At 37.5% G+C, this 14,795-nt stretch overlaps 1 protein-coding gene across 2 annotated transcripts in view; it reads left to right on the top strand.

The window, feature by feature from the left end:
• Nucleotides 1–14,611, top strand: part of LOC115419638 (semaphorin-3F-like) — a 171,641-nt gene extending 157,030 nt beyond the window's left edge. For both annotated transcript variants that reach the window (XM_030134529.1, XM_030134530.1), the window contains 6 exons: nucleotides 760–848; nucleotides 2,208–2,249; nucleotides 4,227–4,384; nucleotides 5,967–6,049; nucleotides 7,200–7,333; nucleotides 9,158–14,611. In XM_030134529.1, coding sequence (XP_029990389.1) covers nucleotides 760–848; nucleotides 2,208–2,249; nucleotides 4,227–4,384; nucleotides 5,967–6,049; nucleotides 7,200–7,333; nucleotides 9,158–9,616 — 965 coding nt within the window. In that variant the 3' untranslated portion in view covers nucleotides 9,617–14,611. The remainder of the gene's footprint in view (nucleotides 1–759; nucleotides 849–2,207; nucleotides 2,250–4,226; nucleotides 4,385–5,966; nucleotides 6,050–7,199; nucleotides 7,334–9,157) is intronic.
• Nucleotides 14,612–14,795: the final 184 nt, after the last annotated feature.

Genomic DNA, 14,795 nt, shown 5'->3' with positions numbered 1-14,795 from the left:
GATATATTTGCTGAAAAGGTCACTTTTTTCAGTTTTCTCTGTTTTGATTTAATAACCTTTGAAATAACTCTGAGTTTTCATACACATTGAAATTAAATGCAAGAAAATATATGATTTACAGTGGAAAAATGCAAAATATGGAGTATAATATGATAATAAATGGTGATAAATTACTTGAGAAAAGTTAAATAGTGAGAAAAATTCATCTGGGAACTGATACAAAAGTAGCACTGGGTCTTTATGGGTTAATTCACTGATCGTGTTGATGTTCATTAAAGTTCTGAGTAAATTCAAAGGTTATTAGATCAAATCAGACAAAAAGGAGGGGAAAAAGTGACTTTTTCAGCAAAAATATCCTTAACTAAACATAAAAACAGTTAAATCCAGGTCAAAACTGGATGTTTCAGCAAATAATGGAACACATCCAGGACATGACATGTTGAAATAGTCAAGAGTTTTCTTAATTTTTCTTGTTAACAACATACAAAAACAAATAAATAAAAAAAATAAAATCAGTTCCATTTGTTTGTGTGTGATGCAGTCACACCTGTAGAAACACAAGACAGGTATTTCCACAAATATTTCATGAACATATTTGAGTTTGTAAAATTTAAAGGGCGTCTGAAATCATTATTTTCCGCTACTGTACATTACAGGTGATTTAAAGATTATAATAGAGATGGAATGGAGGTCAAAGGTCAAAGGGGGGATGGGGGTGTGAAGCTGCAGGTGGATGACAGTTTTTGGTTTCATCTCCAGACAAAGGGACGGTGCAGAAGGTCATCGTTCTGCCCAGAGACGACCTGCAGACGGAGGAACTGGTCCTGGAGGAGGTGGAGGTCTTCAAGGTCAGACCTGACATCATGTTTGATGTCAAAATCATTTTAATTCAGGTTCCACACACAGACTAAATCCATCTCAAGTGGGTCAGACCAGTAAAATATTATCGTAATAACCTATAAATGATGACAACCCCAAATTTCCTCCGTGTATATATAATATAAAAACGTAACATTACTGAAAATTGTTACATTTACAAACTATCCTTTCACAAAAAAATGTGAATAACCTGAACAAATATGAACAACCTGTAATGTCTTAAGAAAAATAAGTGGAATTTTACCAATATTCTACCTGTTACTAAAAGTTTTGTGTACTTGTAATTGTAATATAAGTTGTAACGCACATGTGTAAATGATAAACAGATGCATAATATTGTTAAAATCGCACTTATTTTTCTTCAGACATTTCAGGTTGTTCATGTTATTCAGATTTTGAAGGAAACTTCATAGATATAAACACTTTCATATTTATTTTTATCATTATTATTTTGTATGTATTCTGTATGTGACCCCTGAACTAAATTGAGTTTGACACCCCTGGTCTATATGGAGTATTTCTATTTTTAATATTAAAAAATTATCAAAAAAAAGATTTATTGTTCAGAATAAACAGGTGTGAAGTTCTGCCAAAGATACCAGTGTATTAGATTATAGAGATATGAAGTTAATTTATTTCCATTGATGGGCTGGAGGATTTATGTGACCACTAGAGGGAGTAGTGAGTCAAACACCACAGGGCCTTTGACCAAAGCATCAAAAAGTGACCACATGGGATGAGAACCATTAAGAAACAACTTTTAGAGTCAGAGAAAAGAAGTGATAAAAAAAAATAGATGTTTTAAATAGAGGCACAGCTCTAGATGAAAAAAAATGAAAGAGTTTTTAGATGATTTTAATCCTGACTTTAATTTCTAAGACGTTCCAGCACAGTCCTGAACAGTCCAGTTCAATTTACTGTCATAAAATGCAAAAAAAGTGGCAGAAATAAATGGTTTTTGATAGTGTCGCTTATTGAAGTTACTCAAACTTTGCATTAAAATTATGTTCACGTGAAAATTTTTTGGATAAAACTTTGCAATTTACAGAAAATATTAAATATTTCCACATTTTAAACTCCACTTTTTAGTAAAAGAGATGGAAATATATGGAAAAATGTGTTAAAGTGGGAGTCCTATAAATGTTGATTTTGCATATAGTAAGTTGTAATATGTATATTCTTTGTGGTTTCGATCTATAATTGAAGTATCTTAGTAAACATCTTGCTTTAAATACTTTATAAATGTGTTTTGTGTTGGATATCACGTCTTCTTCAGTGGATAGAGTTTTCTGACAGTAATAAATGCCTAAATAAATTCTTCTTTCCAGGCCCCGACTCCGATTACAACGATGAAGATCTCGTCCAAAAGGGTGAGTGTTTCTGTTCCAGTGGTCTTCATACCTTTACTGGCACCAGGAGTAAATATATCACCTTCCAAATAAAGGAAATGAGATGAATGATGTCATGTGGAAACGTTAAGGCGACGTGGTCATGGAAAGGCCCACGTTTGTCTATGAAATATGAAAATGTGTGGAAAAAGCATTAGAAGTTTCATGTTTCTCTCGACCCTTCGTGCATCACAGCGACATTTTACAGCCGTGATGATGAGGATTTTCAAACAGCTGATCGTAAAATTTGTGCGTTATGACGGCACCCCCCAGAGTCCGATGTTTCCCGTTTTACACTTATCTCATTTTATTCCGTCTGGGTTTCAGACACTTTCACCTCCCGTGGCACAATTTAACCCAAAACTAAACCAAGAATCCACCAATGTCGCCTTTAACTAAGACGGAGACTGATGTCTGTGGCTTAAATGTGTGTTTGTAAGAAATATTCAGTAATTTTAAAACAATAATTTGCATGTATATTTTAAAACAGTAACAGTAAAGTGGAGTTTTCCTATCTGTTCAGTTTTATTCTGTTCATATTTGGATGTAGAAGCTCCAGTCTATCAGTGGATGGAAGAAGGAGGAAGAGTAGTAGGAGTAATAGTAATAGTAGTACGAGTAGTTTTAGTAGTAATAGTAGGAGGAGGAGGAGGAGGAGTCGTCATAGTAATAGCAGTTGGAGTAGTAGTAGTAGTAATTTTAGTAGTAGTAGTAGTAGAAGGGGGAGTAGGAGTATAAGTAGTAGTAGTAATGAAGTAGTAGTAGTAGAAGTAGTAGTGGTAGTAGAAGTGGAAGTAGTAGTAGTATTGAAGTAATATAGTGGTAGTACTAGAAGTAGAAAAAGTAATAGTGGTAGTAGAAGAAGTAGTAGTAGTAATGAAGTAATATAGTAGAAGTAGTAGAAGTAGTAGTAGGAGGAGGAGCAGTAGTAATGAAGTAGTAGTAGTAGAAGTAGTTATAGTGGTAGTAGAAGTAGAAGTAGTAGTAGTAATGAAGTAATATAGTGGTAGAAGTGGAAGTGGTAGTAGTAGTAGTAATAGTAGTAGCAGCAGTTGTAGTAATGAAGTAGTAATAGTAATAGAAGTAGTAATAGTGGTATTAGAAGTAGTAGTAATGAAGTAATATAGTGGTAGTAGTAGAAGTGGTAGTAGTAGTAGTAGTAGTAGCGGTAGTAGTAATGAAGTAGTAATAGAAGTAGAAGTAGTAATAGTGGTAGTTGTAGTAGAAGTAGTGGTCAATGAAGTAATATAGTGGTAGTAGTAGAAGTGGTGGTGGTGGTGGTAGTAGTAGTAGTAGTAGTAGTAATGGTAGTAGTAATGAAGTAGTAATGGTAAGAGAAGTAGAAATAGTAATAGTGGTAGTAGTGGTAGTAAAAGTAGTAGTAATGAAGTAATATAGTTGTAGTAGTAGAAGTAGTAGGAGTAGTAGGTGTAGGAGTAGGAGTAGCAGAAGTGGTAGTAGTAGAAATGAAGTAATATAGTAGTAGTAGAAGTGGTAGTAGTAGCAGAAGTGAAGTAGTAGTAGTAGCAGCAGTAGTAGTAGTAATAGTTGTAATGAAGAAGTGGTAATAGTAGTAGAAGTAGTAGTAGTAATGAAGTTATATAGTAGTAGTAGTAATAGTAGTAGTAGTAGAAGTGGTAGTAATAGTAGAAGTTGTAGTTAAAATAGTAGTAGAAAAAGTAGCAAAAGTAATGTATTTGAAAGTGTAAAACATGTTAATTACCTAAATAAGAAAATAAAACTTGCTATAGGTTTTTATCTGAGTCGAAAAAAAAAAAAAGGGAAAAAAAATGGCCAAATGTTTTGTTATTATTCGTATTTTTGGTGACAGTTGTGACTTTAAATGAACTGAATGAAATCAGTTTACTCATAATGTTTGACTCTGATACTGTAGAAATACTTAAACTACATAAACCAGTACAGATCAGGTGTTAACTCCGCCTCTTTTTCGTCCAATAGCAACAGCTGTACGTGTCGTCGGCGGTGGGTCTGACCCAGCTCGCCCTCCACCGCTGTGACGTGTACGGTGAGGCGTGCGCCGACTGCTGCCTGGCCCGAGACCCGTACTGCGCCTGGGACGGGAAGTCCTGCTCCCGATACTCGGCGTCGCAGAAGAGGTGAGCACCGGCGTGGACACTAACGGAGTAACCAATTAACGGGTGGGGGAGGGGTTTGAATGATGACGGCTGGACGGCTGCAGTTCACGTTAGTCTGATCGATTTGTGTGTATTTAATCTACTGGGATCAACACAGCACTAATACAACACAGTGACCGACAATGGGGAGGATTTTACGTTAGGTTTCCACCGCAGGAACTTTGGGGTAGTTTTAGGGGGGCGGGACCTTTGGTGTGTGTCTCCACTGCAGGGGGCGGGGCTTTTGTTGCATGTCTCCACTGCAGGGGGTGGGGCCATTGTTGTGTGTGTCCACCGCAGGGGGTGGAGTTATTGTTGCATGTCTCCACTGCAGGGGGTGGGGCTGTTTGGGTGTGTCTCCACAGCAGGGGGCGGGGCCATTAATGCATGGTTCAAATTACTTTCTGGGTCTAATGCTACCTTTACATACTTCGGGAATTATGGTAGTTACTAGTTACGAACTCGAAAATTGCCCATGAACGCCCCCTCAGGTCCTCATATTTTCCACTGGAGAACTGGGAAAAAATTTTAATACACGACCTTTGACCTTTTCAACATAGGAGGGATTCATTGTGAATGATAAACAATGCTTTTATTAGCGTTCTGCTGCTGTTAGCTGATGACTTTACACAATTATACTGTATACAATTGGCAAAAAAAATTACAAAAAAATGCCTGTAGTAGATGAATGAACACATCCAGAACTGTTTTACCCAAGTAGCAGGTCACAATAAATTGTGTGTCAGCCATTTTTTATTTCACTACAATGGCAAAAGCACTTGAACACAACACACTTCACAACGATCATCTTCCTGATTGTACATGAAGGCAGCATAACCCAGTCCCTGCTTCGGGGTTGGTACTCCAAATGGCCCCAAAAACTCCTGAGCAGAGTTTAAAGGTTTACTTGATGTTGTTGTTGATGATGTTGATGTTGTTCAGTGTTTGTTAATGTAAACAAACTATATTTTTGATGCAAAAAAGAAAAAAAAATATACTAGATAAAAATTGGACTATCTCTTTTTTTTATTTTTTGCAGCCTGGCATTTGTTCATGATTAACAGCAACATTGCTTAATAATCATTAGTTTTTGTGTGCTAGGTCAAATGTTAAATGCTAAAATGTGTCGATGTGCATTTTTTTCTCACTGCGGAGAACGCTACTAATGCTGTAATTTTCCACTGTTTACATTCTGCTGATTTTAGTGACTGGGTCAGAATTTTAAAAACCATGCAAAAATTGACTTTTGAATTCTGACCTAAAACAAAGTGTAAAAAATGTAACCTTTTATAATATCAAGTGCAAAGTGTGCATGATCTGCTCACCTGGATACTGGAGGGTTCTCTTATTATGCTGGGTTCTACTCTGGGAGGGCAGAATGAGTGACTGTTCCTGTAACCCCCCCCCCCCCCCTGAACTTTTACTCTGAGGTTCCTGTGGTGGAAATGCGCCTGTTTATCGCATTAACAGTATGTGGTTATTTCTGAGTTTACTGTGATGTTGAATGGCTTTGAATGGCTTGCAGTTGCTTTATGCTGTTTTCTCTCCTTATTCGCCGATACTGGTCTGACCCATTTAGACGAAGCCGGAGGCAGGACGTCAAGTACGGGAACCCCATCCGCCAATGCAGAGGCTTCAACTCCAACGGTAAGACACAGTTCCTCTGCACATTTACACTCCTGATACTTCTGGTTAATTAGTTCAGGACCTGAAGACTAATGACACACAGTAGTAGTAGTAGTAGTAGTAGTAGTAGTAGTAATATTAGTGGTAGTAGTAATAGTAGTATTAGTAGTAATCGTAATAGTAATAGTAGTAGTGGTTGTAGTAGAAGTAGATGTAGCAGTAGTGGTTGTAGCAATAGTAATAGTCAAAGTAGTAGTAGTAGTAGTAGTAGTAGTAGTAGTGGTTGTAGTAGCAGTAGCAGAAATGGTAGTAGTAGTAGATGTAGTAGTTGTAATAGTAATAGTAGTAGTAGTAGCAGTAGTGGTTCTAGAAATAGTAATAGTCATAGTAGTAGTAGTGGTGGCTGTAGTAGTGGTTGTAGTAGCAGTAGTAGAAATGGTAGTAGGAGTAGTTGTAGTAGTTGTAATAGTAATAGTAGCAGTAATACCAGTAGTGGTTCTAGTAATAGTCATAGTAGTATTAGTAGTAGTAGTAGTAGTAGCAGTAGTAGAAGTGGTAGTAGTAGTAGTAGTAGTAGTAGTAGTAGTAGTAGTAGTAATAGTAGTAGTAGCAGTAGTAGAAGCGGTAGTAGTAGTAGTAATAGTTGTAGTAGCAGTAGTGGTTGTAGCAATAGTAATAGTCATAGTAGTAGTAGCAGTAGTAGAAGTGGTAGTAGTAGTAATAGTAGTAGTAGCAGTAGTGGTTGTAGCAATAGTAACAGTCATAGTAGTAGTAATAGTAGTAGTAGTAGTTGTAGTAGCAGTAGTAAAAGTGGTAGTAGTAGTAGTAGTAGTAGTAGTAGTAGTAGCAGTAGTGGTTCTAGCAATAGTAAGAGTCATAGTAGTAGTAGTAATAGTAATAGTATTAGTAGCAGTAATGGAAGTAGTGGTTGTAGTAGCAGTAGTAGTAATAGTCGTAGTGGTATTAATAGTAGTAGTAGTAGTAATACTAGTAGTAGTCATAGTAGTAGTAATAGTAGTAATAGTATTCAGCCTCTGTTTTCTTGTTTGTTATTTCTGTTTTTTACTCTGAACCCCACGGTCGCCTTTATTCAGATAAGATGGTCCTCATGAGATGGGTGATAATGAGTGTGTGGTTACTATGGAAACCCCTCTTTCTCTCTGGCCCACAGCCAATAAGAACACTCTGGAGATGGTTCAGTATGGCGTGGAGGGAAGCAGTACGTTCCTAGAGTGTCAGGCCCGGTCTCCGCATGCCCTCATCAAATGGCATCTGCAGAGAGACAACAGCGACCGCAGGAAAGAGGTACAAAAAAGAAAGTAACATTAGTCGACTCAGTTCCGCCTGTTCCAACCCAACAATTTATATTTAAATTAGGAACCAATTATCGCAAACTTTGTAGAACATTTAGCCCAACACACATGCAGCCATTAGTCATGCGTGTGTCGCCCGAGAAAGCTGACTTTGGGAACTTTAGCCCTGTAAAGCCTGAACCATTAAATCAGAAAATTCCAGTTCTTTGAAACTGGAGCCTTTATTGGTCCTTCTGAACAACCAAAACATTTTTTTCTCAAATATCAATTTCCATGTATTAATTTTGAATTTTGTTTCATATTTGATACATCAGGTCTCAATGCTCAAATATCATTACTTTTGAAAAAAAAAAACATAACACAAACATGTCTAACCCACTGGTAATTCCTTTTCAGAATTGCCAAAGTTCTTAGTCCTTCTTCATTAATGACAGTCTTGTAGTGTCACTGGAAAGGCCTCATGTGAACGAACTCCTCCCCCTGGTGGATTATCTGTGTATTGCATGTATCTAATTGTATACATCAGGTTTTTCTTTTTTTTTTTTTTTTTTTGTAACATATTTTATTAGTTTTAAAAGAATAACAACAAAAAGAAAACAACAACAGAAATAAGTCTGGGTAGCACATTATTATCAATTATTTTGCTTATATAATGTCCATTTTTTCCACTTTTTGTTCATTTGTGGTTCTTGTAGTCTCAATCTGTGTGTTAGTTTTTCCATTAGAAATATGTCCTCAATCGTAGTTATCCATTGATCCTTCGATGGTACGTTCATCTTCCCCCAATTCCTTGTTATACATTTTTTTGCAGCTATCAGCATCACCTTTACCAAATATTTATCGTATTCACGTATAGTGTCATCACCAAAGTTGCATAAATAAAGAATTTCAGGTTTCTTTGGAATTGTGTATCCTAATACTTGACATAGGACATTGCAGATCATTTCCCAATATTCCGAAAGTTTTGAACATTTCCAAAAAACATGAGAATGGTCAACATCCATCTCCCCACATTCTTTCCAACATTCCTGATGCCTCTGTAACTGTTTACTTTTAAACTTGGGTGTAATAAAAAAATCTTACAAGATTTTTCCAGGCAAATTCCCTCCATGTCCGAGAGCTAGTAGTTGTATGATGTAATTTCCACATGTTTAGACAATCTATATCATCAATTTCTATGTCAAATTCTCTTTCCCATTTCACTTTTACATAGTAAGTTGTTTGCTTATCGAGATTTACATCAGGTTTTTCAAGAAAAAAAAGCATCACACTGATCATGTAGAGGGCTTCAAAACTCATGTATCAAATATGATACATATGGCATTATAGGGTTAAGGGACAGCTCGCAAGTGAAAAGTAAGCAAGAGGAAGTGCAAATTTAATAATATTGCCTGTTTGGAGAAAAGATCATTGTCGACCTGGTTGACACAATTGGATGAAAATGTGTTTGAAGTTTGCGGCACCTTGTACAAGAAATCAGTTCAACTCGGAACCATGGAAATTAAGGCATATATCGTACATTTTCCTAAATTCTAGGAATCACAAATTTTTGCCAGTATGACCATGAAATGGGCTGTGAAATGAGCATTAAATTCTGTTCTAAGTAGTCTTAAAAAGTTCTTAAAAAGTCTTAAATTTAATTTGTAGAAACCTGTTGGAACCTTGGCAAGTATAAAAGTAGTAATCATGGCGGTTTTGAAAAATAGCGGTTTTGAAAAAGTCCGGAATTTTTTTTTGAATAAAGAGCAAGAACTCTGAATAACTGCTGATAAATTCATCCTGATTCCTGACCTTGTGATTTTCGTCGCGTTTGTAGTTGCGATCCGACGGTCGGATTCTGAAGACGGACCAGGGCCTCCTGCTCCGGTCTCTGCAGCCGTCCGACTCCGGCCTGTACCAATGCTCGGCCACGGAGAAGAACTTCAAGCACACGCTGGTCAAACTGCAGCTGGTTGTCCTGTCCAGTCGTGCCGTCAACAACGTCCTGGTGGAGGGCGGCGGCGGCGGGGGTCTGGTACCATCCTCCCTCCACTCCAGCACCCAGTGGACCCCCAGCGCCGGCCAGTACAAGGATCTGCTGACAATCCTGAGCCAGCCCGAGATGACCCTCATCAACCAGTACTGTCAGGACTACTGGCAGTTCGGAGACCCCCTGCTGGGCGCCCTCAAGGCCAAAGACCTGAAGGAGCTGAAGGAGCAGAAGAAACCTCGCAACCGCCGGCATCACGGGGACGACGGCGAGGAGAACGAGGAGCAGGAGGAGGCAGAGACATGAGGAGGTCCGCGGGAGAGACTCGACTCAATACGAGTAGCAACGTGAAAAAAAAAAAGTTCAACTCCACGAACCGGAAAAAAGCAAACTGAGAAAAAAAAAGAGGCTTACAAACAAAACAAAACAAAACCCCCACGTACATCCTCTCAAACAGTAAGATATATGATACACAGTATTTATTGTAGGTTGTATATAGTATCATTCTGTGGATTTCTTTGTACTTATAGAAAAAACATGCTCTTTGTGTATAGGTACCTTTGGGGCAAATATTATTGTTATTATTGTTGTTGTTTATTTTATTGTTGCTGTTACTGTCATTACAAACCTTCTGTCAACATCACGTGACCTGTTGGGAACGAGAGGAGTGGGCTTCGATTAAGGGGGTGATGGGATCTCTGGTGTTCTCTGCTTGCTTCGACTCGACGCCAGGACTCTTTTTTTTTATTACTTTTATTTACGGACACTTCGGGAGCGACGCCCCGCCCTCATCGGACCTGAACTGGGACACGGACTTTACATTTGCAGAGGAGGGGGAGGGGCCATCGGATGGGATTGGATCGTGGTCCCAAAGTTTCCCCAGAAGGGAACCTGAACGTACACATGACTGTTAAAATTATCCAACTGGGCCCTCATGTCGGAAACCGGTCTTGCCCTATATATTTTTTTTTTCCTTCCAGATTGGAGTTTTTGATTGTTTTTGCTTCTTCTAAAAAGTGATTGTGCAGTAGAAGTAAGCGATAAAGTCAAACCGTTTTATTTCCGAAATGCAAAAATCCTTCGAGGTGCAATAGACGGTGGAGGTTTTGCACAAAAGGGCATTATTCTTTTATTTTTAAGGGACAATGGCTGGGGCCGAATGCAACGAGCACACACTCGGGCCAAGTAAAGGCTCTATAGACTTGATGTGGCGCCCGGATCAGGCAGCGGCGTTTGCTCTGAGCACAAGACGTCTAGTTTTGTTCTTCCTTCCTTGGTGCGTTTCAATCCTATGACATTCACGTGTGGAAAAAATAATTGCCCGTATACACAACAGAGCATCGTAACAATGTTGTGACACTAACCAAACTATTGGGAAGCTGGCTTTCATTGTGTGCATGAACCTGTATTTGTACTGTAATTCTGATAAGATACTGTGTGGTCATTTTTTTTATTTGTTTTATTTCCTTTTGGTTTTCTTCTTTTTCTTCATCTCGAGGGATGTACAGTCTGAGGGAGGAAACGCTTTAAACACCCAACATACCTCTGTATGAAGAAAGATGTGTCTTTTCATCGGAGGTCGACATGTACCTCTCTGTAGAAAGACAAGTTATCGTCTGCTACATTCACATCGCAGATAAAAGGTCCCATACGTGTATGTCGCAGCCATACGATTTCCGTTTTGATATTAAGAAATGGAAAACAGAAGATGACTCGAATTTTGTTTTTCGGATTAAAATTGGTGAATAGAAAATTAGTTGTATTTCATTTTAAAATCATGAGCGAAAAACAGGAAACGGCTCGAATTTTGTTTCTCGGTTTAAAATCGGTGAACAGAAAACAACTCGTATTTTGTTTTAAAATCACGAGCGAAAATCGGAAAACAACTCGAAGATTGTTTTTCGGTTTAAAATCGGTAAATTGAAAACGACTCGTATTTTGTTTTAAAATCATGAGCGAAAATCAGAAAACGACTCGAATTTTGTTTTTCTGTTTAAAATCGGTGAGCGGAAAACGACTCATATTTCATTTTAAAATCATGAGCGAAAAACAGAAAACGACTTGAATTTTGTTTTTTGGTTTAAAATCGGTGAATGGAAAACAACTTGTATTTTGTTTTAAAATCATGATTGAAAAACGGAAAACGACTTGAATTTTGTTTTTCACTTTAAAATCAGTGAATGGAAAAACGACTCGTATTTCGTTTTAAAATTGGTGAAAGAAAAGCAGATAACAACTCATATGTCCTTTTTCGGTTTAAAATTAGTGAAAGGAAAACGAGTCGTATTTCGTTTTAAAATTGGTGTATGAAAAATGGAAAAGGACTTGTATCTGTTGTCAGAAAATTGAAGCAACAAAAAATGAGAAACAGCTCTTAAACTGACCTCAGGTGCTGTGGAAACTGGAAAATTGGGATTGATAAAAATGTTGTTCCCGTTCCATTCCCATTTTGCCATAGGTAGGTCTTTCTTAATGACCTGGAAGACATTGTTTTCCCGAGTTTTCCCACGAGACCCATGAAACTAAAGAAGACGTTTGTTGTTCAGATTTATTTGCTGCAAGAAGATGTCTTCAGATCAGGATCCAGATTTTACGAACCCTCTGGAGTCGGAGTGTAATTTGGTCATTTTGGAATACTTTGTGTGTCCAGTGCGCTCCACATTCAAATAGCACATAATTTTTCGGACATTTTCCACAGGAGCTGAAGTTACAGAGCCGTTTCCCGTTTTTTTTGTTCGTTTGTTTTGTTTTGTTTTTTTATGATGAACAACAGGATACAAGTCCTTTTCCGTTTTTTGTTGACCGATTTTAAAACGAACTTCAAGTCATTTTTGTTTTTTTCATTTTGTAATTTCAAAACGGAAATCGGATGGCTGCGACATACACACACCGCAAAAGTCGCCCAAATCCGACTTTTTTTGCCCATAAGTGACTCATATCTGACTTCGTTATGACAGTATGAACATCACAAATCAGATCCAGGATACTTTCATATGTGTCCTAAATTAGATCTTCAGTCTGATCGGTTGCATTTTATCCGACTTTTGCGACATTGAAATCCGACAAACGTCACAGTTCTGCAGAATCCGGACAGATCCATATTTACTTCCATAAACACAGACTGTTCACACAAGTCTGATGACATTGCATTTACATTATAATGTGAACAACAGCAACAACAAAAAAATCGGACATGAGTATTAACACCTGCAGTGTGATCGTAGCGTCAGTTTAGATGGAAAACAAACTTAAACCACAGCAGTTAAACTTTATTTCTTTTATTCATTGAACGTGGAAATGACAAACAAAGCATTTTAATTAAGACACTGTAAACACCTGGTTCAGCTCTGATTCTTTGCTTCTGGGAAGATGCATCCATCATTCATACAGGGGTATCTGTATCTGCTGCCCCTTTTCCACCAACATTACCAGGAACTTTTAATACCAGGGATTTATGGACCTGGCTCATAATGTATGGGGGAGTAGTTAAAAAAAAAAAAAAATCTGCATTACACCTCCAGTCCAGTAGGTGGCGACCAACAAACCCACATCGCTAATAAAACCATACAAACTGCACAGAAATGGTGCAGATGCACAGTGGAAAAAACTTACCCCTTTACTGCGAACTTTTTAACTTTCTAGTTAAATGCAAATATTAAGAAAGTATTTTAATCAAGGTCGAAACACATTGGTATTAACACACTATAAACACCTGGTTCAGCTCTGATTTTTCACCTCTGGGAAGATACATCCATCATTCATACAGGGGTACCTATGTATCTGCAGCCCCTTTTCCACCAATATTACCAGGAACTTTTAATACCAGGGATTTATGGACCTCGATAAATGAATACCTGGTATTCTGTGAAGTTTCCACCTCAAAGTTTTGGAAAATGTATTCGGATCAACCTGATGATGCTTGGGGGAGTGGTAAAAGGAACTGCACTACATCTCCAGTCCAGTAGGTGGAGCTAAGAAGCAAGGTTTTTATTGTTAAGGAAAACGAACGAAATGACGAAAACTAGAATTGATAAAACATTTTCGTTATCTGAAATAAATAAAAACTGCAATTAAAAGAAAAAAACGATAACTAACTGAAACTGTATTGTGATCTTACAAAATTAATAAAACGTCTTTGCCAATGATGGATTGATATGAAATTGATTTATTTCGCTAGAGCAATTTTAGCTAGCGGCACCATAGAGCAGCAGCAGCAGCAGAGTCCTGTATGGGATTTCTGTGAATACGACGACGAGGAAAATAAAAGATAGGGAAAAACCAAAACTAATGCTAAAACTTAGCATTTAGAAAATAAATACCCCGAAAACTAGTAAAAATTAGCAAACCTGCTCTAAAAACTAATTAAAACTAACTAAATTAGAGAAAAGAAAGTCAAAACTAACTATAGCGAAAAATCCAAAACTATTATAACCTTGCTAAGAAGAAGCACAATGGCAAATAAAACTATGTAAACCCTAAACTGCAATGAAAAGATGCTGTGAACTTTTTTTCAGGGAAAGTTTGCAGTTAAAACTTCGGACAGCAGAGTGTTAGAGTAACCATAGAAATGACCGTCTACACCTTATGTTTTTTGCGTAGTATCAAATAGTTATATATGAACCTAAATTCAACAGTTCAACCAACATTACTGCTGTTTGCAGTTAAAACTTCGGACAGCAGAGTGTTAGAGTAACCATAGAAATGACCGTCTACACCTTATGTTTATTGCGTAGTATCAAATAGTTATATATGAACCTAAATTCAACAGTTCAACCAACATTACTGCTGTTTCTTCCTCTTTTTTTTACCCGGTAATGTCATTGGAAACGAGGTTTTTTCAAAATTCCAGGTAAATAATTCAAATTCCTGCGGTGGAAAAGGGGCTCATGTATCTGCTCTGGGATCTGGGATGCATTGGAATTCCCAGGATCCCAAACAAACCGTGAAAAAAAATGCAAGGAAAGGTTGTACAATTTGTTGGAATTTTAAAAATGTGTCTTTAGTTTTTGAGTGTTTATTTTTAATTTTTCTGTTTTTTTTTATTTTCTTTGCATCATCAGACTTTATGAAAAAAGAAAAAAAGTAAATGCACAGAGGTGATGTTAATGTAATGACTTGTGTAAATTACACTTCTATCTTCCCTTTCCATTGTTGTTGCTGACTAATAAATTAAAGCTCTATATTTTATAAGAATGGAATGCTCCCCCCCTTCATTGTGATTGGCTTGATACTGAATGTTTTTCATGTTCTACCCAGAAAACCCTCTGGATCCTTGGAATAAAGTTGTACCTGTTAAAGAGACATGTATGCACATTTGTATCAAACATAACGCTGTATTTGTGTTTGTGGATCAGGTAGATTCTCTACTCGACCTCTGACCTATAGATTCCATCGGTTTTTAATCCTCATCGCGTTCAGATGAGGTTTGATCGGCGCTTAAAGGTTCATTAGCTACAATTTTCCGTGATCGATGGCACGACAGGAG

This window comes from Sphaeramia orbicularis, chromosome 5 (genome assembly GCF_902148855.1).
Source record: "Sphaeramia orbicularis chromosome 5, fSphaOr1.1, whole genome shotgun sequence".
Classification (NCBI taxonomy): Eukaryota; Metazoa; Chordata; class Actinopteri; order Kurtiformes; family Apogonidae; genus Sphaeramia; species Sphaeramia orbicularis.
Note: the sequence above shows the minus strand (reverse complement) of the source record. Positions and strands in the feature narration are given on the sequence as shown.